This window comes from Elephantulus edwardii, unplaced genomic scaffold, assembly GCF_000299155.1.
Source record: "Elephantulus edwardii isolate Elephantulus edwardi_28Jun2011 unplaced genomic scaffold, EleEdw1.0 scaffold00039, whole genome shotgun sequence".
NCBI classification, from domain to species: domain Eukaryota; kingdom Metazoa; phylum Chordata; class Mammalia; order Macroscelidea; family Macroscelididae; genus Elephantulus; species Elephantulus edwardii.
Genome location: NW_006399789.1, coordinates 18500758 through 18526857, shown reverse-complemented (window position 1 = coordinate 18526857; position 26100 = coordinate 18500758). Strand labels below are relative to the sequence as shown.

Here is a 26100-nt window from a genome sequence, read left to right as displayed (position 1 = left end):
AAGCTGTACATATTTTTATTTATTATCATCATTATACTAATTTATTTACAAAATTCAAATACATTGTTTTCCAGAACAGAATCTTTCCATTTCTCTCACTCCCCCATTCATCGAATTGTCCAACCCCATGATTACTCCCCCCTCTCCTCTATTAGTATTTAGTTTTTTATTGTGATTAAAGCCCTGCCTGTATGTTTCTACTCTAAAAAGTTGCATTAAGATGGGAGATTTTGGAATTGTTGAGAAATAATGGTGATCAATTAACCTTATAATTTCCCAAAAGAATACTGAAACTTCCCTCTCATTTTATCTTTGATAACACCTAGATTTAGGTTTACTCTTTTCTCTAGATGTCACTAATATTCCAAGGATTGTTGTTGTTGTTGTTATGTGCCGTCGAGTCGCCTGAGACTCATAGCGACCCTATGTACAACAGCCCTAAACTCTACTCTGTCCTGTGCCAATCACACTGTCTCTGACACTCCCATCCTGATTACCCCAGTCACTCAATCAATCCCTTCATAGAGGGCCATCCCCTCCTGCGCTGTCCCTCCACCCTCCCAAGCATGATGTCCCTTTCCAAGGACTGGTCCGTCCTTACAGTATGTCCAAAGTATGTTAGACGGAGCCTCAGAATCCTTGCCTCCAGAGAGCCACCCTATTTAACCCTTTCCAGGATGAATCTGTTTGTTTTCCTAGCAGTCCATGGTACCCTCAACACTATTCTCCAACACCACAGCTCAAAGGCATCATTTCTCCTTCTGTCCTCCTTAGTTATTGTCCAACTCTCTGATGCATAACAAGTGATAGCAAAGACCATGGCCTGTATCATAGAGAGACACTATTGCTCTTCAGTACTTTGGAGAGGTCCCTAACAGCAGACTTTCCCAAGGCAATACATCTTTTAATTTCCTGGCTACTGGTGCCAAGTGTGTTGACCTTGGAGCCAAGCAAACGAAAGCTGTGAACAATTTCAATCTCTTCACCATCCATCCTGGTGCTGCCAATTTGTCCAGTGGTGAGAATCTTTGTCTTCTCGACAATGAGCCTCAATCCATATTGGAGGCTGCAGTCCTTGATCTTCTGCAGCAAGTGATATAAGTTGATTAATTTAATGATACATTATAATTTTTCTTGTGCTTTGGTTATAAACATAACTTGCCTGGTCAGGAAAATAATTACAAATGAAATGTTTTGAACAGTGGCATGATTATTACTTGAAAATTTACATATTCATCATCCATTCAACAAAGGCTTGTTGACTGTCTATTTATGTACAGATATACTATACTAAATAAAAGAAATTCAGTAGTTGTTCAAATCTAAGATTTATCTGCAATATCAATGCCTATAGTCTACAATGAGTGAAATATGCCCAAAATAAGACTATCAAAAATTTTACCTCTCCTGGTAAAATTGACTGGGTCTTAATTATCATAACTCTAGAAATTATCTACAAATATATGCATATTAATTTAATATAGGTTTATATTTTAGTTGATTATCAAAGTGCCTATTCAATGAATCTTTGCTTCAGTATCACTAAGGTATTGCTACTTTTACAATGCATTTCATATGAATAATGCCTCTATAGTATATTATACTACTTCAAAATTCTCTTTAGATGTGTTTTTGTAACTGATAAAGTAGCCAATCACACAGTTAATATAGCATTTGCCCACAGATGGAATTTCAACATGTTGTGTACCAATGAGGGAGGGGTTTTTTTTTTTGCTTTTCAAGGAGAGGAGCAAACGGGGGAGGGGGGAGAGGGTGTGTGGGCAGAAGGGTGCAACAATGAATGAATGGAATTCCAAAATCTCTGTAGATGTTCATTGAAATGAAAAATAAATAAATTAATTTAAAAAATACAGAAGCGAAACAACAATCTAAATTATTTTGATAAAATTCATTAAAATTAAGCTCTTTCAGAGAATACTTAAATATTACGCAGGAAAATGATAGAATAGACATAGACATGTTCTCATCATTTAAAAGAAATCTAGATTCTTCATGTTTTACTCCAAAATAAAAATTCTCCAAGAGAACTGTGTAACAAATGGTCATTTTTAGGTTCAGTTTTCACTATAGTCAAGGGTGTATGCCTATTTTATATTGTTAGTGTACTTCTTTCTCTATCACATGCTTTCTTTGGAGACGTATGATTAATGTTAATTGTTTTACGAAATGAAAATGCAATTATAAGTAAATTGTCTTTTTCTCTTCCCTGTGACCTAGTATGAAAGCAAGGTAAACTTTAAATTTATGCATGCCTTCTCTGACTGCATGGATTGGCTAAATGTGGCTTTGGGTAAAGTGATGATATAGAAAAAGCGACCTTGGCAGCTTTAGCCCTAGAGCATTTCATGAGCAGATAATGCTCCTGAGATGTTTCTCATGCTGTCCTGTGCTTACAAAGATGCTGCTGCCTACCCACCACCAATTAGGCTTGCAATGTGACCTGTTTCACCAGCAGTGGTCATGAATTTGCTCTGCTTATGTTTTCAATATCATCATGGGTGGTACCTCTGGTGACCACTTGCACACATGCACCAGACAGCTGGTCAGATTTAATTCAGTGTGACAGAGCAAAGTGATCCCTCTATCTCCAGGACTGAACCTGTCACTCTGGCCTCTCTAGTGCCATTCTTTCTGCTGGATGAAAGATAAACCCGTGCTCCTAAATGCTTACCTCGGCATTGTTGCTTTTCCACAAGGCTGCCAATGTGCAAACATTCACACATTCTCTGCACCTCATGGCAGAACTGCTTATACCTGGCTGTGTTCACCTCTAGTACCAGTTAAAAGGATTCTCTGGAAACACTGTGCTTCAGACAAATGCTTGCATTAATGGTGAAGAAGTCTGTGGACCCTCCTTAGCTTCTCAGGGGCATTTTAATTCTAATTTACAAACAAGGATTAGCATGAAAATTGCAAGCAGTGCTCCCTGGAAAGTGGCTGATCTAATCTTAGAGATATGCAATGCTGGCACATTCTGGTTGGTGCTAAAGCCTGGTGTTTTCCCATTTCAGTTGTGATGTGTCAATTCCTAGAAATAATAAACATGAAAGGGTCTAAGGACTCTAAAAGAAAAGGCTAGTGTTTTACTATCAAAACCAAAAATACATGGAAATGAAAGTGGGAAGAAAAAAACAAACCCAAGTTATGTTTTCATAATGCAGCAATGAGGCCAGTCATGCTGTACTTGCTGCTAGGACTAAAAGTCCAATCCAAAATTTCAGTGGAAATAGATGCTAAAAATCTCTGGATGACTCTGTGTAGTGTGGTAGTGAGTTGCTTCAGCCTTGACTGGTAACCATCAGAAGTCCACAGTTACATCAGGAACCTGATGGTATGTAGTTACTTATCCTCTTTTTCAGAACGCTAAGCTTAGTAAATTATTATATTTTAAAGTGATTCTTTGTGTTTCTGTGAACTAACAGACCACATAACTGGTAAGAGTGGTATGCTTTATTACAAGACCACGGCAAAAATTGTAGTGGATGAGCTTCCCCCTCGAGACAAAAACAGAAGCAAATGAACTCCCTGAAAAAATGTACCCATCCCCTTTGACATATAGAAGAAGAACTAAACAAGACCCATACCCTCCATTTGGACACATTATTAGTGAAAAATTGAGCAGGAAGGGACAACCTTGGGAATAGGAGAAAATGATCAAAGAAAATAAAGCCATTACAGAAGGAAAAAGAACAGAACAAATACCTACCTAGTGTGGTATCAATCACCTGGAACCCACGGCCTCGGTATGAGATGCTTTCCCATCAGTCTTCTCTGGTGCCATGCATTTTTATTAAGTGTTTTTAAAAAATTACTCCTGGAACAATGAGGATAAAGTTAGTACCTTAAATAAGTACAGCGTTTTGGTATAAAATTGGCAGAGTCTACAAATCATTATTAACATAAAAAGAAAATGTTACCTTATTCAGCCCTATAGGCTTGTGCAGCACAAGCATAGCCTCAGTGACCATTCAACGTTAAACAAATTAAAATTAAATGGTAATAAATATGTGTTATTCATTGGCATGAGCCAGGGGTACATGCTGCTGATAGCTGCCCACTTGGAGGGTACAGAACAATTCTTGCATGTATCTGACAGTGCTTCTGCACATTTAAAGGACTCTCTTCATCTCTAACAGCTTTTACTGAGCACTTGCTGAGATCTAGGGATTACATTGAATTGTCCATTGTGTTATCCAAATTTCACAACTCGATAATACAGGTGCTATTTTTCATTACATCCATTGCACATATTTACATGTTTGTCATTATATCTATTCTACATATAAAGGCTGTAAATCTCAAATAAAAATCACCTGTAGAATGTCAAATAATTAAGCCAACGCAACATGCGGAACTCAACGGTAAGGATTCCTTTTCCAATCAGCTGGAATATATACCCTGTTTTAAGAAGTAGTGAGCAAGGAGTACATAATCACAAACACACACACACACACACACACACTCTGCCAAGAAATCAATTCCAGTTCATGGCAACCCCATGAATTTCAGGGTATAAATGTTCCCTAGGTTTTTCTCAGCTGTGGTCTTTATAAAAGCATATTACGAGGTCTTTCGAACTGCCTCTCTTTAGATTACGAGTTGAACACACACTGCTTAAACCACCCAGAAACTTTTATATAGGGATGTTGTTGCTGTTGTGTGCCGTTGAGTCAGCACCTATCCACAGCTGACCCTCCAGCTGGTTACCAGCAGTAGTAAATCACGGGAGAGGAGAGTGCCCAGCCTTCTCCTGTGGAGCAGCTGGTGATTCGAACCACCAGCCTTTGTGATTAATATGCAGCTTCTTACAACTAGGCCACCGAAGTGCCCGTAAAAACCATTTTTTCCCCAATGCTTACTGGAAAAATTAAATATATCTTTGTTTTTATTGCTTTATACTGTAGGTGTTCCACTCTAAGAACTTTGAGTTTACTCTATAAAATCTGATTTCAAGTCAATTCCAACACATAACGACTCTGTAAGAGTAGAATTGCCCTAGTGGGTTTTCACAGCTGTAGCCTTTAGAGAAGTGGACTGCCACAGTTTTCTCCCATGGGGAATTTGGTGGGTTTAACCACTGATTTTAGCAGTTGAGACCATTAACTCACCAAGGCTCCTAAGCATTTAATGTTATTCTTGTGTCCCTTCAGAATCGACCTATACCTGACCCTTGGTGGGTTTTCAGACGCAGTAATCACATGGAAGGAGATTGCACATCCTTCTCCCACATTTAGTAGAAGTCAATAATTTTCTTTCTCTGTATTTAAATGTTTTGAATAATGAAAAAGGAAAGGTCAAACTGTGTAATTCTCCTTATGCTAGATGATGCTACTGCATCTTAATCCAACTAGTTGTTGTATTCTCTTGCATTGACCATGACTCATATCAGTGGGTACAACAGCTCTTAAATTTCCTCTCTCCTGGGACACTCTCACTGTCGCTGTCACATATACCTTCGTTAGCCCAGTTAGATCCATTCAGTAGATAATAAAAATTGTAAATGGCGAGGTACGTGTGTATGTCTGTTTGCAAGTGGACAAACATGCTTGCCAGTTGTGTCACTTTGCTTTCGTGGCTTGCTTCTAGTCATGTCAAGAACCGCAGACATTGCCCTAATATTGCATTTGTTTTCTATTTAACTTCCAACAGGCCAGAAGTAAATGTGAAGAAATACTCGGGCTGCCTCAGAGATATTGAAATCTCAAGAACCCCATATAATATACTCAGCAGCCCTGATTATGTTGGCGTCACCAAAGGATGTTCGTTGGAGGTTGGTGTGCTAGTAACACTTCCCTAAACACATCTACATCTTGTTTACTTACACTGTATGACTGCTGTTACAGCAACCGAGCCCTCACGAATGGATTTTCAAATCCTGCTAACCTTCATCTTTATAAAGTTAGTGTAGTTATTCATAAGTGGTAAATATTGAAACCTTTTGATCAACTGAATTTAGCAAATAGTGTTAATAAGGTCTAAAATTATTTTCAATTTTTTATTTGAAGAAAAGTTTAAGAATTAAATTGTATTGATTTTTCTCTCATCCGTGTCCATTTTGTTTTATAACATTGTCATTATAATTTCATTCAGTTATTCATTTTCACTTTATAACATTAAATACAATAGATTAATATATTAATTACAATGTCTGATAAACATCCCATTGCCCATATGTATAGAACTTCAGAGTGTGTGTGGGTGTGTTTGTGGGTGTGTTTATATAACCACCTGTCTGGTTTTATCTGTTTCCATTGTTGTTTTCTCTTTATTTCTGCTGTCTATTTAAATTTATTTTGTCTTTATAGCTTGATTTGTTTATAGCATTATTTGCAGCCTTAATTCTTTTCTGGAATAAGAGGGAGATGAAATTAACACAAATAGCAAATAGTATTTTATACCATAATGATTATTCAATAGCTTACATGTAGTTTGAAAATCAAAATCCTTTGAAAATGGCATAAGGTAGAAACTATGGTGTTCAACTTTCCAGAAACTTCTCATTAACAAGAATGAAAGGTTTTGTATTACCCAAAAGTTAAAGTTTAGCTCCAAGGCCTAGTATCTTCAGTAACTCTTCTCTGTTGTCAAAACACTCAAGCAGCCCCTAATTTACTTTATTCTGCACTGATTCTTCAATAGGGACTGACCCATACGTGAGAGAATCTCATTCAGGTCAGAGCTCTCATCTCTTAAAATATCTATAAACTAGAGGCAACTGTCATCAGCAAATGTTAATGAGAATTTTATAGAATCCCAGAACTAACAAGCTTGTTTAAAAAATAAAATATTATATATGTATATATATATATCAGTCTTATAAATTTTAATTAAACTGAGATGGTACAAATATCCATATTTATTCTTCCTTCAATTAATTTTTCTAAAGTACTGCTAGGCAGTTCTTGTCCCTGGGTAATCAAGCTCGGCTGCTGACCATAAGGTTGGTGGTTCAAATCTACCTAGAGGTAACTTGGAAGAAAGCTCATGATATCTGCTTCCAAAAAATGAACGGTTGAAAACCCTATGAGCACAAAAGTCCTCTGATACAAGATTACCTTGAATTGCCTTAATGGTGTCTGTTTTAGATCACTTAGGGAAATGAATGCAGAATAAGGAGAAAGAAAAAAAATAATTCATCATTTAAGTTACGGGGTTTGAAGACTGAAACATAACCTAAGGGGTCTTTAGTGTTGGCAAACACATGTTTCATTTCACATTTCTACTCTGAGAACCTTTAGAATAAGGAAAATACAGTAAGAATTAGAACCCTCAGAATTAATACTGGTTTCTTAAAAGGTGTTTCACTGAAGAGTCTTAATCTTCCCAACCTTTGCTCTCATCCACATTCAAAAGATATGCATGAGGATGAAAACTGTCCAGAAATTAAACAGCCTGGATGTTTAGAAATGATGATTCCATAAAGACTCTTTTCAGTCACCAGGAATTACTTTGCAACTAAAAAATGAGGCTGAAATTTGATGTGGCTAAATTCTGAAAAGTCTGCACTGTAGCTTTATCTGAACTATCCAGCTCTCCATGATTTGAAAATTTAAATAGATTACACATTTTACTCACACTCGGGTCACTTCAGTGGACCTGAAACACTGTGAGAGGAAAACAACCTACATTAAAGGAATCTTTAATTTCAGCAAAATCAGGTATTTAAAAAATTAATACTTTCAGCACCCACAATGTTAAAATGTATGGGTTTCCTTAAATAAATTACAGCACATTTTCAGAAAACTGAAAGTCTTCCAGCCGCTAAAATAGATGATGAGATCTGTCTTTGCTTACACATAAATAACCCTGACTATTTAGTTGTAAAATAAGTTACAGATAAACATTTCTGTCATAATTCAGTTTAATTGAAGAAGGGGAAATGAAGAAAGGGAGAAAAGAGAGAAAGAGAAAATGAATGAAGGACAAATTCTGAAAAGCTATCCTCATACAGTGTTGGTGTCAGAATAACTGTACTTGTTGGGAATGGAGGAACATCTTTCCACTAAAGTTACACTGAAGAAGAATGCCAACATAAATTGATGTCACACCCACAAAATAGAAACAGTAGTTGATGGGTTTTTTTTTAAAAAAAAACCCTCATGATCCATGATTTCAAAGCTGTTTAACAAAATCAATTTAAACAAAAATGAAGTGTTATTTATCAAGAATAACACATATATTAAGTCAAAGTTCCACAACAAAATCAGAGGAGCTCGATGAATTTAACTCACACTTCCTGGAAGATTCAAAGTTACTAACATATCTCCTCTTAAACATTCCATGTTGTTAATGGAAATGGTTTTGTGGATTTCATCTTGTCTAACATTGCAATGTCTTTCATAATCTTGAGTGCCTTAAAGAGGGAGAATGATGTGGACATTAATTTAAATTTTCGTTTCTAATCCCTTTAACCACAGAATGTTTACATAGTAAACTTCCCTAAGCCTGGTTTTGTGGAGTTGGCCCCTATGCCAGTTGTGGTGGGAACTATTATCAACTTGTCCTTCAGCACCAAGAATGAGTCTGGAATCATTCTCCTGGGAAGTGGAGGGTCACCAGCACTACCTAGGAGAAAACGAAGGCAGACTGGACAGGTAGGTCCTCTCATACCTAGTTAATAATTTCTTTGTCTAATGTTTATATACCATTATGGAACAACTGTGCCATTGGTGTGCCAAACACCATAATGGTTACTCATCATGGGCAGTGTTTGGTGGAGCTCCCAGATTGATTAAGAGAAGCAAGAGTGGCACCTACTTCCTGAATTACATGCCTCTGAAAACTCTATGAACTTGGAGAAATGACAATAGTTGTAAAAAGGCTTCAGGCTTTTTGTTCATATATGCATGGAGGGCCCTTGTATTTAAGACACAGTTGGGCCCAAGGTTCTAGTGTTATTTTTGGAGGAACATTCTTCTAAGCTGTGCAGTACTCCTCTGCTAATTTGCTGCACTGCGATAATCTGTGTTTGCTGTGATGTTGAACTTCATGTCATTGGCTGGGGTGGGAGGAGTGTCAAATGCCATACTGGCTGCCTAAGGTGGACAGTGTTTGTTAGAGCTCCCAGTTTAAGACAGCTTTGGAAGCAGGAGTGGCATCCACTTCCTAAACCACATGCCTCTGAAAACTCTATGAACCTGGAAAAACTATGACAGTTATAGAAAGGCTTTAGGCCTTTTGTTCATAGAGTTGCTAAGAGTTGTGTTCAACTAGAGGGCAAACAACAACAACAAAAATGTTCATATACAATGGTTGTTTTACAAAGAAGTTCATTGTTTTATAATGAAGCATTTCAAATCTCCTTGCTGTGCAATCATAACCAATTCATAGATGACCCTCCAGCAGGTTTACAGGAAGCTGTCAATCCCACATCAGGAGATTACCCATCTTTCTCCTGCAGAGCTGCTGGGGGATTCAAATCACCAGAAAGATGCCACTTTGGGTTAGTAGCACAACTTTCTGCACACTAGACCACCAGAGTTCCCTGGTGTGTCATTCAGGGTTAATAAATTTATACATATTATCCATACTAACTTCCTATTTCTTTCATATCATATTCTCCACTTGAGTTTTCCTCTTGGTCAATTCCAAGCACACAGTCACATTTGCATCTGTATTTCATATAGGTTTAACGTAGACATATGTTGCTGTTTTTGTGCACCATAGATTTAGACCAACTCATAGCTGACCCTCTGGTGGGTTTTCAGAGGCAGTTAATCACACGGGAGGAGATTACCCATTCTTATGCAATATATAGAGATAAATTTATCATATGTCCAAAACAATACTAATCTTCTGTCTCTTAGTTCAATTCCTCATCATACGTAGATATCCAGAAATGGTCTCTTAAACTTGAACTCCTTCTAAGGTCAGTTCCCTACAGTGTCTAGTCAAGGAGATGTGAGTAGCCTGTTGGAACCAGCCTTGCACCGCCTTATCTAGGCACAAGGAAGAGCAGGTAAAGAAACTGATATGAGAGGTTGTAGACAGCACAGAGTCAGTAAAGAACCGTGTGGGGGAAGCAAACATCCAGCCCAGCCCCACTCAGGACACAAAAACAATTTCTGAACAATATCCTCCTTTGTAGAGTTGCTAATCTCCAATTCCGAGACCTCTTAGCCACTTGGTTACAATAAAATGTCTTTTCCCTGAACTAAACACTGTAACTTTACTGTCTTGATAGCTCTCTAATACCTTCAGTTATCTTTAAAAAATCTTTTCCTTTCCATTTAATCTAGTTTTTCTCAGCAAAAAAGGTTAACAGGAATTATCTAGTCTACCTGACCAAAAAAAAAAAAAATACGAGAATGCTTAGCAAATATTGTCTTTAAAACATTACTGTTGACATAACTTTGCAAACCACATTGTCCTAGTTGCGATTATGTGTGGTTTTTAATGCCAGGTCACTAAATGTCCTAAAAGTCTATGTGTTCTCTTGCAATATGTAACAAATACAATCTAAAAAATTAGTATCCAGAATAGTTATTATAAAGCTTTTACAAAAAAGCAAGAAAAAAAATAAAGACTCATAAGCAAAAGACTTTAACAGGCATTTCAAAGAAGAGGAAATGGATGGTCATTGTCAAGTAAGTGAACTCATGGAAAGAGAGGGAAACAATGAGATAGCTCGACAAAGCGACTTTAACAGTGGACTTGAGCTTCAGGGTGATTCAGGATAGGGGAAGGTTCAGATCTGTTCTTCACAGGATCACAAAGAGATACAGTCAATTCAATAGCACCTAGCAACAGCAACAACATAAGCATTTTTATCAAAAATAATCTAATGATCAGTCAAGGCAATGAAATTTGAGACAATGGTTATATAGCACTCAAATATTCTAGCTTGGTAAGGTATTATGACAAGTGATGTATTGATAAACCAAACGTGGGCAAGATGTGGATCAAAAAACTCTCATAATCACTACTGGTATAAAGAGGAAATGGTCTGGCACAATATTGTAAAGTTGGAAATGTGCACACTCTGCAATACTGGAATTTCACTCTTGAGAATGGACTCAAACATGATTGTTCATAGCAGCATTATTTATAACAGCAGAAAAATTAGAATCAATTCAAAATATTCATCAACGGGAAAAGATATGAACTGTAGCATTTTCAAATAGCAGAATATTAAGTTAGAATAAAAATGAAGAAACTATATGTAAGGATATTCAACTCGGTGACGCTTAACCATTGCTAAGTGAAACTAGTGCTGTTATATCTGCAGGAACACTCTTCCACTTTGTACGTCACTCTTTGTCAATGTGCAGAATGAAGTAACCTGGCTTGCTGTGATGCTGAACCTTGTACCATTGGGGTATCAAATACCAGAATGGTTTCCCATAATGGACAGTGTTTTGTGGAGCTCGCAGTTGCAAAATAGGTTTGGAAGCAGGAAGGGCACCCACTTCCTAAACCACATGCCTTTGGAAACTCTATGAACTGGAGAAATGACGATAGCATGGAAACACATTAAGTCTTTTGTTCATAGAGTCACTATGAGTCAAGCTTGACTCGACGGCAATCAACAACAACAAGCATGATGAATGTTAGAATATAAATGGAGTGCATACAAAATGATACTATTTTTGTAGATGTCAAATACAAGTAGCATTACACAATATATTATTTCCAGCTATATACATATGTAAGGAGCCCTGCTACCACAATATTTAAACACTCAGCTGCTAACATAAAGGTCATCAATTCAAAACTGTCAGTCACTCTGCAGTAAGAAGATGTGACAATCTATTTCCATAAATATTTTACTCTCTAGTTGCCTAGAGGTAAGGAATTGTGCTGCCAATGTAAAGATATGCAGTTTAAGTTCACCAGCTGTTCTGCAGAAGAAAGATGGACAATCTCCTCCCTTGCAATTTATTGCCTCTCAAAACCTTCTGGATTGTCAACTATGGATTCTATGGGTTTGTATGACTCCAAGGTATCTATATGGCATATAACAACAACAAGAATAGGGTCACTACAAATCTGAATCTATTTGACACCAGTGAGGAGGGTGTTTTTTAATATAAATATGTGAATTTTCTATAACTTTGAGAAAAACAAGAGAATGATAAACATAAAATTAGTGGTTACTCTGAGGTAGAAAACCAAAAGGATGAGATTGGGAAGAAGCTCATAGATAGATCTAAAGAGTGTGTGTGTGTGTGTGTGTGTGTGTATTTTTTTTAAGATGGGTGGTATATTTGCAGGTGTTTATTTTGTGGTACAGTTAAAAAACAGTTTCATTACTTAGATGTAGATCACTTATATCACAAGAAAGGAGCCAAGCATTCATAATAAAAATATATTTTTAAATGATTTCTTTATTTCATAATAAGGGAACAGCTTAATAGTGTAATAGCATTTTAATGATTTAACAATTTAACAATAAGCACTGACTATAAAATATACATACTCTGTCATTTTTTTTTATTTTAAAATCCTGAAAAAGAAAATTATTTTATTGGCTCTGAATAGGACAGTTTCAGAGCTATTGTACATAGGGTCGCTTTGAGTCACAAATGACTCTATGGCACATAAAAACAATAGCAACTATTAAAAATAAGAAAGTACATTCCAAGAAGTGGAACAGCTCGGTTATATGAAATTTCTGTGTTCTGAGGAAATGCCAATTGGGTGGAGATCGGGGGTGGTTAATCAAGGGTCGCACAATTTGATGGCTGAAGAGGAGATGAAGGAAAGGGGGAAGATCCAGTGTGAAAAGCAATGTATACAAACTTTGTAAATAAGCCAGTATTTAAAAAAAATAATAAAGTAGTCATATTGAGAGAGCAGATAAAATGCTCTGAAACAGATTTCCATCAAAATATGTCTGTTTTCTTAGTCATCGAGAAATAATTAGGCATAGCCTGTCAACTCCAAATGTCTCACTAGAACTAATTGAATGAATGTGAATCACCAGGCTTGAGGAAAGCTATTTAAAAATTTAAAAAAATTATCACTATTAAAACAACCAAAATAAAGTGTTACGTACTATTATCAAAGGTAAATGAGATATAACATTGTTAATGTTTTAATATTTAAATGATAATTATGACCAACCATGAGAAAAATGGAAATCCCAGGACACTTCATTGTGTTCTTGCAAAACGCATACTTAGGAGACAGTTGTCAGAACAAAACAAGCATGGTTCAAAATCAGAAAAGGAGTGTGTCAGGACTGCATCCTTTCTCTATACCTCTTTAATCGGTATGCAGAACAGATCATTTGGGAGGTTGGGCTTTATGAAGAGGAATGTAGCATCAGAATTAGAGGAAGACTCATCAACAACCTGCATTATTATACAGATGACAAAACCTTGCGTGCTGAAACTGAGGAAGACCTGAAGCATTTGCTGCATAAGGTCAAAGACTGTCATTTTAAATATGGATTGAAGCTCAACAACTAGAAGACAAAGATTCTTACCACTGGGTCAGTTGGCAGGACATTAGTAGATGGAGACGATATTGAAGCTAACACTTTCAGCTTTTCACAATCAACACTCTTGGCACTAGCAGTCAGGAAATCAAATGACAGATTGCATTGGGGAAGTCTATTGTCAAGGACCTCTCCAAAGTGCTAAAGAGCAATGATGTCAGTCTAGAGACTAAGGTGTGCCTGATCTAGGCCACAGTTTTTGCCATTACTTGCTATGCATCAAAGAACTGGACAGTGATTAAGGATAACAGGAAAAATAAATGTCTTTGGATTGTGGTGCTGGAGAAGAGTATTGAACATGTCATGGACCACCAGGAAAACAAGTAAGTCTGTCTTAGAAAGGATGAAACTAAGTTTCTTCTTAGAGGCAAGTGTTTTGATGGTCCATCTCACATACTTTTGGCATGTGGAAAGGAGGAACCAGTCCTTGGAGAAGGACATCATGCTTGGAAGGGTGGAGGGACAGTGCAGGAGAGGATGGCCCCAGATGAGATGAACTGGTAACAGGGGTAATGGGGTAGGTGTGTGGGAGTCAATGAGACTGGCTCAGGATAAGGCTCAGGGGTCGCTATGAGTCATAGGTGACTTGATGGCACATAACAGATGTAATAAAAACAAATTATACGGAACATATACTTTAAAAAAATATAATATGCTGTCTGATAGAGAAAACAATGTCAATAATTGGTATCTGTCTAGAATATTAATTAAATTGGTTCTATTGGCATGTTTCATTTTTCAAAGCTAAACATATAGATATTCATATGGATATTTGTGATTATACTCTGCAAAATGCGATTGAGATATCAAGAAAGGGTTCAACTAAGCAATTTTTTAATTGACTGAGTATTTTCCAGTTGCCCCTTCATTGGATGACAAAGTATTAATCCTGTTCCTGTGTTGGGCATAGAGCTGCATAACTAATTAAGTAAATGATTGGAGCCATTATGATATTTGATTGGAATGCTCTCCACCATCGCGGATGACGCTGAGAGGACCAAGTGGTCGTTGTGCAGCAGATGCCCCAATGCTTCCCAGAATATTGCACGCATTGCTTTGAGGAAGAGGCCTGCATTCATAATCTGCTCATAATCTCATAGCAAAACCATAGTGGTTGCTATAGTAACAGCAGCACGAAGACAGCAGGCTTGTTTGTGGATGAAAACCCATCTTCCTCCTTTCTAAACGTGGGCGACAAGTTGCATGCTCATGATCACAATCTAGTCAACCCATTTCGGAGAGAACAAAATTGAAATGTAAATCCTCAAAATGCCAAGGGGTGGAGAGGCAGAGCTCGTTTCCAAGCAGCTTGCTGTCCACTGAAGAATGTAGATGGGAGAAGGATTTTCTTGTTCCTTTTGTCTCCTGGTTGGTTTTGTAAATTAGGAGCTGTTATTTTCAATAGTGCCAACCTGCTTTACAAAGAAATGCTAAGTTATTAAGTCTACTCCCCGTATCATCTAGCTGTTGGATTGTTGGGGTTTTTCTAAAAAACGTAAGTGATTAAAAAGGTACTTTCAGCTGCCTAAATGCTCTGCATAAGGGAATATTGTGTCTTAATTCCCCTGTAAGATCTTGGAGAGAATGGTCTGCAGTTCTGTCAGAGAACCGTTAAAGTGAAGTCACAGATGAGACTCTTGTTTAATCTTCAATAACCATTTACTCTTGCAGGCCTATTATGCCATATTCCTGAACAAAGGCCGTCTGGAAGTGCATCTCTCCACAGGGGCACGAACAATGAGGAAAATTGTCGTCAAACCAGAGCCGAGTCTGTTTCACGACGGGAGAGAACATTCTGTTCATGTAGAGAGAACTAGCGGGTAACAATAGCACTCGAGTACTTACTGTTAAACAGCCTACAAACTAACAGGAAGTTCTTTCCCTTCACATTAGACTACCTGAACCTTTGTATGCGCAGGGACATTATGCATTGCAAAAAAATATAAAGCAGCTTCATTTCCTCCTCTTTATGTTTTAGACTTCAGAAACTTTATTAACTTCAGGTACTTAGAACTTCTGCTAAAAGCATTTTTTAAAAATCTGTACAATTCCTCTTCTCCACTTGTGGAAAAAACCAAATGCCTCTTCTGAAGCCATAGATGAGAAAAATCTGTCCCTCTGCACCTCTATAATATTCTCCTCTCAAATCAGGTACAGGCGCAGTGAAATCCAGAATAGCCCAGCTGGAGCCAGCAGCCTTTGGCAGCTGCTATTTCATTCAGGTTCCAAAGTACTGATGGCAGCTGTTTAGAAACCTGCTCCATATAAAGAACACAGGAGCAGCTGCAGAACCTCCTGGGCACAGTCAGGTGTACATGACAGCCATGTCTCATCCCTGACTCTGTCTCCAGGATGGGCAAAGTCCCTGCGGAGTGACTACAGAAGGGTGCAGCATTGACAGAAGCAAGATAAGGTTACTGTCCTGTTCTCTTCTTGCAGGACACAAAAAAGCATGTACTTTCAGGCCACAGATTAGGGAATTGACCATAATTGAGTACAAATGGATTTTTCCTTTCTTCAAAACACGGCGGACTATTATACCTACTTTATTGAGAAAGTCATTTGAATTTTTCATAAAAATATTGTGTGACAACTCAGAGAGGTAGTTTGTTTAAAATGACAATTAGAAGAAAAGAAAATAGAAGCTTCGAGACTTCAGGAGCCTCAGATTCCCAAACCAGCAATTCATTTATCAGTCTGAAGGTATCAGAAAAACTGGAAATCCAATTTGGTGAAATCTCAAAATGCAGGGAATGTCTTTGTATATGACTAAGGTAGAATATGTAGCATTACTTCAAGCCAACAAGAGCTGTTCTTTATTTAGTACAAAGACTGTTTATAATTTTCCTTTTCGTCTAGATAAGAGCTTAGGTGAGCAGTGAGATTATTTTTATCTTCTAAATAAATAGTAAAACTTTCTAGCGCTCATATTCTTCTCAACATACAGAGGGTGAGGACGTTGCTGAAGTAATATTAAACATTCACGCAGAGAGTCTACTAACTAAGATGCTTTAAAAAATCATGATCAAGATAAATGAGAGATCAATATTTGGACAAAGAATGTTTACTAATCTAATAGCTAGATAATATAGCCATGGCCTCTGAGGAATAGTGCAAACTTATTTTTCTCATTTGAGTATCTGGAAATGCTCGAGAATACTGATTTTATATGTCTGCCAAAATAGACTTCAGGCAGGTCCTCTGTCAAATTTTAATCCTTCTAATTGTGGGAAGAATTTAAAAAAAAAAAAACTTGACAAATTTAAATGAGCAAATGAAAGTTGGGGATATACAATTGACACCAAAAAAAAAAAATCTTCCCAAATATGTCATTTTATAGAGAGAGAAATTCCCCTAAGCATTAGGATGTTGTACTAAGGTGTCCTTTTAGCAGGTGTTTCTTTAAGAAGGACAGTTTATTATGTCAACTTCACAGCTGTTGGCCATCAATCCAGCCTTTATTTGATTAAGCTCAGTGTATAGTACATCAGTGGAAAACGGTCATTCAGTTAATTGGCCATATAAACAAACAGTTTTGCCATTCGCCATTAATTACAGGATAGTGTATTGAGCATGTTAGTGTGTAGTCCCTGTACTCTGTGCCAAAGCTAGAGCACATTTGCTACCCTAACGTCTCATTCCACATTCTGAGGTCAAAAAAATAATCATTAGTTACCCGTTAAGTAAGTGCTGCCACAGACTGATTAAATATATTTTTAAAAAAGAAAATAGACCTCTAGAAAATCCATAGAGACATTTTAATGCTTCATGTGCCTGCTTATGGCATGTTCTCTGCCAAATACTAAACAAAGTTCATGTCATTTAATCCTTATGAATGTATTGTATATCTCTATTAATATGCTCACATTATGAGGAAATATTAAGTAACCTGCCCAAAGTCACAGATAGCTAGTAAATAACATAGCCAGAACTTAGTATCTCCATCTGTGTTCAACGAACTGTTTACTCTTTTAATTGTGAACTCAAAGATAAGTATTACTTCATGGTGATCACTATACTGTCATTAATCTAGAGGTACTTGCTTTCTTGCAAAGCTTTCTAGACTATATATGTCAACTATAGTACCTCCCTCCCCCAAATCCCTGGATAAGAGTGGTAACTTCAGTAATCCTTGTGTATTTACTAAGTTCAGGGCAACTTCTTTCTTTTTTTCTTTCTTTCTCTTTTCAGCTTTTCTTTCCCCTTCTCCATAGTTCTCTATCTTTTTATACCTTTTTCCCCTTCACTTTTTTACATCATTTCATTATCTAATTTCTTAATATTTGAATTCCTATTTTGTGTCTCTGGCCAGACATTCTTTCTCCTGAGTCCATCTCAGTGACAAATAATTCCCACTAGAATAAAATATTAAACTCCAAGCACAGACTGGTTGATTAGGCAAGTAAGACAAATGAATGAGATGGTTTACTCCATAGTAAGAGAATTCTTCATACAAGTATGGAATTAGTGCGGTCTCTTGCAGGGCAAGCCTCAGAGCTGCTGTACGTAGGAGTCACTATGAATCACAGGTGACTCAATGGCACATAACGACAACTACAACTTAATAAATATTTTTTCATCATTTGACATAAGTATTCCTGTTCCCATTTAATAAACAAATTCAATTAGACTGAGCAAGATTAAATAACTTGTCCAAAATCCCATAGCTAGTAAACTCCCAAGCCAGTACTTAATTTAGATCTGTTCCTCTTTAAAGCCCAGGCTCATTCTTTATCACCAGCCAGTGACCAGGCAATAAAAAGATAACTCTTAAGGTGCTTGGGCAAAACTAGAATGAATCTACATTAGAAAGAAGACATGTCTTGACTCTTTAAAAACTCTAATCAAGAGTAGAAATTGTTCTTCTTGAATGATCTTTGCTCATAATTTGAAATGCTCATTAAAACTCCTAGGAAGCATTCCTATCACGTTAAAAAGAGGTTTCTGTTAGTAAAAGATAAGAAGGTGTTGGGCTAGAAGTGGTTTCTCAGTGAGTCACATGTACCTGGAAATCAATGGTTTTCTAAAGGTCTCCAAAATTACCACACTTTGAGCACTGAGGTTCAATCTGACTTTTGTTAACACATTCTTCCAGAACCTGGCAACTACTGTTATTGTTGTTAGGTGACATTGAGTGGACTACAGCTTATAGCGGCCCTATGAAGAGCAGACCTGAACTTTGTCCTATCCTGTGCCATCTTCATGATTGCTGAAGTCCTGGAGCCCTTGTTACAGTCTCTGTGTCATTCCATCTCTCTGAGGATTGTCCTAGCTTTTGCTGACTTCTGTATAGTGCCTTTATACAAGGACTGGAGCATCCTGATAAGAGAATCTGGTAGAACACCAATATTTCCATTGCCGCTATTGTTCCTTTGAAACTGAAGCTCATCTGCCCCCTCTCCACCTCCTGAGGAGTCACATTTTTGAACCACAGTGACATCTGCCTTTTGTTCCATCCTCTTGCTTTTAAATCGTCCATATGTGGGCGATTGCTTGGTACCAATTCAGAGTATCTTTTCTCTGGGTTTATTGTTCCCAGATCTGCAGGTTGTTTTTCTTCTTTATAAAATCATTGGAAATGTAGGGTTAGGACTGAGGTTTTCCAGCCAGGCATCTTGGTTTCCTTCCCCAGGTATGGAGTGAGTTTTCAGTAATCCAGTCTGCATCCTCAGGCCAGTGACTAATACTTATGACTAATACTGTCATGCTGACTGTTGGTCTTCATGCCCAAAGCTTGCTCCTTTAACAAATGAGAAAATGCCTTTGGTCATTTCCAATTTCAGAGCTCTTTGTGCCTTGTGATTCTTTGCCCCAGGATTCAGCGATTGTTGTGAATAAGTAGCATGATGTTCTCAATTAGTAATGTGTGAGTTATCTCTGATAAGCAAATTAGGGAAACAGCCACTAAGGAAAATCATTGCAAGGAACAATTAGCATGATGTTCTTCCCTGCCTCTCCTATTCAAAAGCCAGCAGTTGCATTCTTTAGAAATGGTACTGTATGCATTTGCTGTTCATTCCTGCAATCTAAGCTCTCAGGAGTACAGTTGGTCCCCTAGCAAGAAGATAATAGCTAACACAAACCAAGAAATAAAGAGCCAAACAAAATGTGACCCCATGCTGTGCTAAACCCACTGAGTCTTTCATGATTAGACATTACTACACAGTGCAGAAGCCTCTGCTCTTAGTGGCTCATGTTGGTTTGTAGGCCATTGTTATCAACACTATTAGAGGCTACTGTTGCAGCTAGGCCATTGCCTGGCTTCCGGAAATTGTTGGGGAGAGTTAACAAAAAGAGGAGAGGCTGGGGGATGAGTCCTGAGAAAGGATAACACTCTTTTAATGTAGATCTCCTTATCATCATGTACTGTTTGGCTCCCTTCAGAGCTACAGAAGGAAGGCATGCAGGGAAGAAGGAATGAGTTTGCTTTCCAAGTGTACCTAACATTCTGTGTTTTGTCCTTGTTGGTTTTTCATGTTTCATCAGCATCTTTACTGTCCAAGTTGATGAAAACAGAAGACACATGCAGAACTTGACGGTGGAACAGGCTATTGAAGTTAAGAAGCTTTTTGTTGGAGGTGCTCCACCAGAATTTCAACCTTCCCCACTCAGAAATATCCCTCCTTTTGAAGGCTGTATATGGAATCTAGTTTTTAATTCTGTGTAAGTTAATATTTTTACTGTTATTTCCCTCCCTCCCTTTTCATATGAGTCTCCCTGCTCTTGGAACACTATCCAAAATCATATTCTCAAAAGGCAGGGGAAAGAAACTGATGATTTTCAAGTGGTAATTCTCTATGACACTGATGACTCCCCAAGAAAACCTAAAAGGAGGATATGATTTAGTTTTAAGGAAACAAGATGATAAAAAGAAAATTATCTCGTTTTAATTATATTCCATTAATTATACAGCCCCGTGGACTTTGCACAGCCCGTATCATTCAAAAATGCAGACATTGGTCACTGTGCAGATCAGAAGCCTCGTGAGGAAGAAGATGGAACGGTTCCTGCTGAAATAGTTATTCATCCGGAGCCAATTCCCACGCCAGGCCTCCCTGTACCTACCCCGGTTCTAGTACATGTAAGTATTTGTGTTCTCACTGTTTTCATTTGCTCTATCCAAAAGATAAATGAAGAGTTGCCATTCAGAATGTCTAGTATGTTCTACAGCCAGAATTGGAAAAAGAGAAACCTATTTGTGAAAAACCATTCTCACACATCATCCTTAGATTCTTTATTTAGGTGTCTGTTCTCCTTTCAATTGTCTGTGAATGAAATGGAACATATTTTCTGTGGAAAACCTGGTAAACACAAAAAAGATTTAAGAATTAAACTCATCCATAATACCACCACACAAAGGAAACTATATTTCATTTTCTATTTTGTATTCCAAGCTTTGAGGACTCTCCTTCATAGGGTCGCTATGAGGCTCCTGCGACTCGACGGCACTTAACAACAACAACAACATGCCTTTTGTATAGTTGATCTTATATCAGCATATAGCTTGGTATCCTTAATTACTGATAATTTCTCACTAACCCTGTTACTAAATATCATGTAAGTGCATCTATATGGGCATATACATAAATACATACACACATGTTGTTGTTGCTGTTGTTACGTGCCGTAGAGTTGCCTGCGACCCTATGTACAAAAGCCCTCTGTTCTATTCTATGTCAATCTTATTATCTCTGACACACCTGCCTTCCATTGCCCCAGTCACTGAATCAATCCAGCTCATCAAAGGTCCTCCTCTCTTGTGTTGTCCCTCTACCCTCCAAAGAATGATGTCCCTCCCTCTCCAAGGACTGGTCCTTCCTTGCAACATGTCCAGTGTATGTCAGATGAAGCTTCAGAATCCTCTCCTCCAAGGAGCAGCCTGGTCTCACCCTGTCTAGGATGAACCTGTTAGTTCTCCTAGCAGTCCATGATATATTCAATAATCTTATCCAGCATCACAGCTCAAAGACATCAATTCTCCTTCTATCGTCCCTGCTCATTGTCCAGCTTTCTGATGCAAGTAATTGCAAAGACTATGGCCTGTATCAGGCTCACCTTAGTCTCCAGACTGACAGTGTTGGTCTTCAGTACTTTGGAGAGGTCTCTGACAGCAGACTTTCCCAATAGAATTCATCTTTTAATTACCTGGCTGCTGGTACCAAGAGGGTTTATTGTGGAGCCAAGCAAACTAAAGCTATTAACAATCTCAATCTCTTTACCATCTATTATGATGATGTTAATCAGTCCAGTGGTGAGAATCTTTGTTTTCTGGATCTTGATCTGCAGTCCTTGACCTTCTGCAGTGAGAATTTCAGGTCCTTTTCAGTTTCACCAAGCAGAATTGTATTATTTACATAACGCAGATTGTTGATGAATCTTCCTCTAATCCTGATGCCACATTTTTCCTCATAGAGCCCAGTCTCCTGAATAATCTATTCTGTATATAGATTGAAAAGGTATGGAGATGGTATACATCCCTGGTGTACACCCTTCCCAATTTTGAGCCATGCAGTGTTTCCTTGTTCTGTTCTGACGACTGCCTCTTGGTCCAAGTGTAGGTTTCACATAATGTGTCATATACCCATGGAGACATATAAATGTCTGTTGTATGAGAGACTGTATATCTTGTATCAGAAGATGAGCTTCAAAGTCAGTCTGCCTGAGCTCACATTCCAACACTTTCAACCACTATCTGTATGAATTTTTGGGAAGTTGCTTACACAATCAAATCTTCAATTGTCTTACCTAGAAAATAAATTTACTAATAGCACATATATCACAGAGTTATTGAGTTATTGTGAGTATTAAGAAAGATAATGGCTTTAAAGTGTGCACAACATATGGCATATAGTAAACACTTAAAATAGTGTATTATTGTTAAGTGTTGACGACCGACTCAATTGACCTTCCAGTGGGTTTTCAGAAGATATAAATCACATGGGAAGAGATCACCCATCTTTCTCTCACAAAATAGCTGGGAGATTCAAACTTCCTGCCTTTGAACTGGTTGCACAACTTATTATCATAACTAAGTCACTAGTGTTGTTGTTTAATGCTATTAAGTTAAGTACCACTTATAGCAACCCTACAGACAACAGACTAGAGAAGAGTATTGTATGTCCCATGGTCTGACCAAAGCCATCAGAGCTCTCCTCTTAAAATTAGAATAGTTACCCATTTACAACCAATGATATGCAGATTACACAATCTTGATTGTAGAAAACAAAAAAGACTTGAAGCTCTTACTAATGAAATTCAAAGACTACAGCTTTTAGTAAGGATTGTTGTTGTTGTTGTTGTTGTTGTCAGGTACTGTCCAGATGAATGAGATTCATAGCAAGCCTGTGAACAAAAGATCTGAACCCAGTCCTGTTCTCTGCAATCCTCACACTTCCACAGGAGCCAATTGCAGCAGTCACCATGTCAGTCCACCTGGATGAGGGTCTTCTTCTCTTTTGCCGACCCTCCATGCTTCCCAACATCATGCCCCTCTACAAGGAATAGCCCCTCTTAGCAATATGTCCGAAGTATGTGAGGTGAAGCCTAATCATTCTTGCCTCCAAAGAACACTCAGCTGTACCGTCTCCAAGACATATCTGTTCATTCTCTTGGCCATCCATAGGATGTTCAGTGCTCTTCTCCAACACCCCTGCTCAAAGGTGTCAATTCTTTTTCTATCATCTTTGTTCATTGTCCAGGTCTCAGATGCATATCTTAATATAGTAAGACACAAAGTAAGGATTGTACCTCGAGATAAAGAAAACAAAAATACTTACCTGTGGATTGATAAAAAAAGCAAATATAACATTGTCAAGGTGTTAATTTTCTTGGTTTCACATTCAATGCCTATGGAAGGCAGTAGCCATTAAATCAAATGACGTGTTGCATTGGACAAATCTGCTGGAAAACATCTTTAAAGTCCTAAAGAGGGAGAATGTCACTTTATAGCTAAGATGTGCCTTACAAAGGCCATCATATTTTTAATCACAACACAACTTCTCAATGTACTTGATGGGGAGACATTGCAATGAAGAACTGAAAGAAGATCTGATAACATAGTCTGTAGGGAGTTGCACTGCTAACCCAAAGATGGTGTATATCTGTTGGTTCAAACCCACCAGTGTCTCCACAGGAGACAGACTGGAAATCTCCTTTGACTCCAATTACAGCCACCTCATAAAACCCACTAGAGGGTCATCTGTCAGTTAACTTTGACTTGAGATTGAGTTTTGAAGAATCAAATCCTTTGAATTATACTTTTGGTGAAGAATATTGATCACAGTCTGCCAACAGAATAATTTGTCTTTGAAGAAGCACAATTAGAATGTATCTTCAAAGCAAGGCTGATGAGACTTTATCTCACATGTTTGGGGCTACTGGCAGGAAAGATCTGTTCCTGGAGAAAGATACCATGATTGGTAAGATGAAGGCAAAAAAAGATGACCTTCAGAAAAATTCATTGGCCTGGTGGCTATAATGATAGGCTAAATCACAGTAGAAGTTGGACCGTGTTTTATTAATTCATACGGTCACTATCAATGACACCTAACTGCAAATAGCTACTGTGTAATAATATTTTTGATTGCTGTTTTTAAGTGCTGTAGACACATCACTGGCTAAACACCCCCATTAACTATCATATATAATTCTTTAAAAAATTAGTGTAAAGTAGATAGCATGATTTTATTTTTAGATGAGTCAACAAAGATTTAACTAGCTTGAGTAACTAACTCTCTTGCACAACTGGAGATTACAGGGTAGGAGTTTTAATCCAGTGAGTCTGACTCCAGAGTAATTCTCCATTAGGACAACATTCTTCCTTCACAGTTTATTCCTCCACTTCCCCATTAGGAAGCAAATTCTAGTTTGTCACTATTGGGTGAGCACCTCATTGACAAAGCATATTTTATTATTTCTGATTATATTGTTAGATGGAGAATTGTAAGGCCAAAAGATGAGCATGTCTAAGTGTGCACACATGTATCTGAATTTCCTTTTCCAAATGTCCATCAATTTCAGCAGCACCTAAAACACTAATTTAAATTCTTACCACCGCTGTGTCCCAATGGATCACTCTTTCTATACTCGTGACAGCACAGACTCTATGTTTCTAAGTCCTGCTGATTGAGAGAATTATGATTGCCAGCTAGAGCATATGTCTGTGAATGCAGGTTGTGAAAACTCTGGAATGTTTCACTTCTCTTCGTAAGCTCCAGGATGGAACGGGTTGTACCACTGAGCAATATGTTCCTTGCCACTGGCACTCTTTCTTAAATAGAAGGCAAATAGTCATTTCAGGAAAACTAATCATTCACTCTAGATATTTTTTTCCTCTTTAAAATGTAGATTCTATACTTACCTGGCCGACACTGGAAGTTATAATAATGAAATGTGATAATATATATGTGAAAATACATTGAAAAGTGAAAGAATTTCACATAGCAGAAAACATGAGGAATCACTGCATTCCTTGTTTAACTCTTATTGTCCATGTGCTCTGCTGGGCATATTATATGCATCACTTCATTGGTGCTCTACAAGCTATTATTTTATTAGTATTGTTTACCTATTTTATTAGTATTATATAACTTATTGGAAATAGGGTTAGTGTTATTTCAAGAAGAAAATAACAAAAGGTCACTGAAATACCAAGGGGAAAATCATGAGTCTTGTAGGATTTAGTTCATGGTGTTGACTTCTTCATGAAGGCTGGTAAGTTCAGCCACATGGATTTAAAATTTTTTCCTCAGATACCTTATGATGGAAATCACCTTGAGCTTGATCTTCTACTCAGCAAAGGGAAATTAATGTTCTTCTTTCTCTACACTCACACCATAAAACCATCTGTTCCAATAGGCTTCTACCTGAAGAAAGCTGAAACAGGATCACATCTCAAACCATGCAGAAAAATCAACTCAAGGTGGATCAGAGACCTAAGGGAAAAGTCCAAACCCATAAAGATCATAAGAGACAAAATGGGACCAAACTTAGAAGGCCTAGCCTATGGTATAAAGAGACTGGCAAATATAGCCAGAAAAGCACAACCAGGAGAGGATAAAATTGATCAATGGGACTTTCTAAAGATTAAGTCTCTGGATGCATCAAAAACCCTTTCCAACAGGGGAAAAGAAAAATCTACTGACTGGAGGAAAAAAAAATTGGAAATGCCATCTCAGACAACAGTCTCATAACAAAAGTTTACAGAATCCTACAGGAGTTCCACAAGAAAAGAAAGATAACACTATTACAAAATGGGCAAAAGAAAAGACATGAGACATTTCACATAGGAAGATATTCAATGGAGAACAGACACATGAAGACACTTTCAAATCCCTGGCAATAAAAAAAAAATAAATAAATAAAAATCACTGGTGATAAGAGAGATGCAAATCATAATTACAATGTGATTCCATCTTGTTCCAGTAACAGTGGCAAAGTTTAATAGGACAGCAAGCAATAAATATTAGAGAGAATGTGGAGAGATAAGAACTCTTATACACTGTTGTTGGGATTGTAAAATGGTAAAACCACTCTGCTAGGCAGTTTTGCCTTTCCACAAAAAGCTGAACGTAAAATTCCATATTAACCAGCAATTACACTACTAGAAACATACCCCAAGGAAATTAGAACTGAGACAC

The 26100-nt window shown here is 37.6% G+C and overlaps 1 protein-coding gene across 1 annotated transcript in view; it reads left to right on the top strand.

The window, feature by feature from the left end:
• Positions 1 to 26100, top strand: part of LAMA2 (laminin, alpha 2) — a 746602-nt gene that overhangs the window by 680963 nt on the left and 39539 nt on the right. The window contains exons 53-58 of the mRNA XM_006885032.1: positions 2239 to 2250; positions 5671 to 5791; positions 8439 to 8615; positions 15134 to 15282; positions 19949 to 20125; positions 20375 to 20543. Coding sequence (XP_006885094.1) covers positions 2239 to 2250; positions 5671 to 5791; positions 8439 to 8615; positions 15134 to 15282; positions 19949 to 20125; positions 20375 to 20543 — 805 coding nt within the window. The remainder of the gene's footprint in view (positions 1 to 2238; positions 2251 to 5670; positions 5792 to 8438; positions 8616 to 15133; positions 15283 to 19948; positions 20126 to 20374; positions 20544 to 26100) is intronic.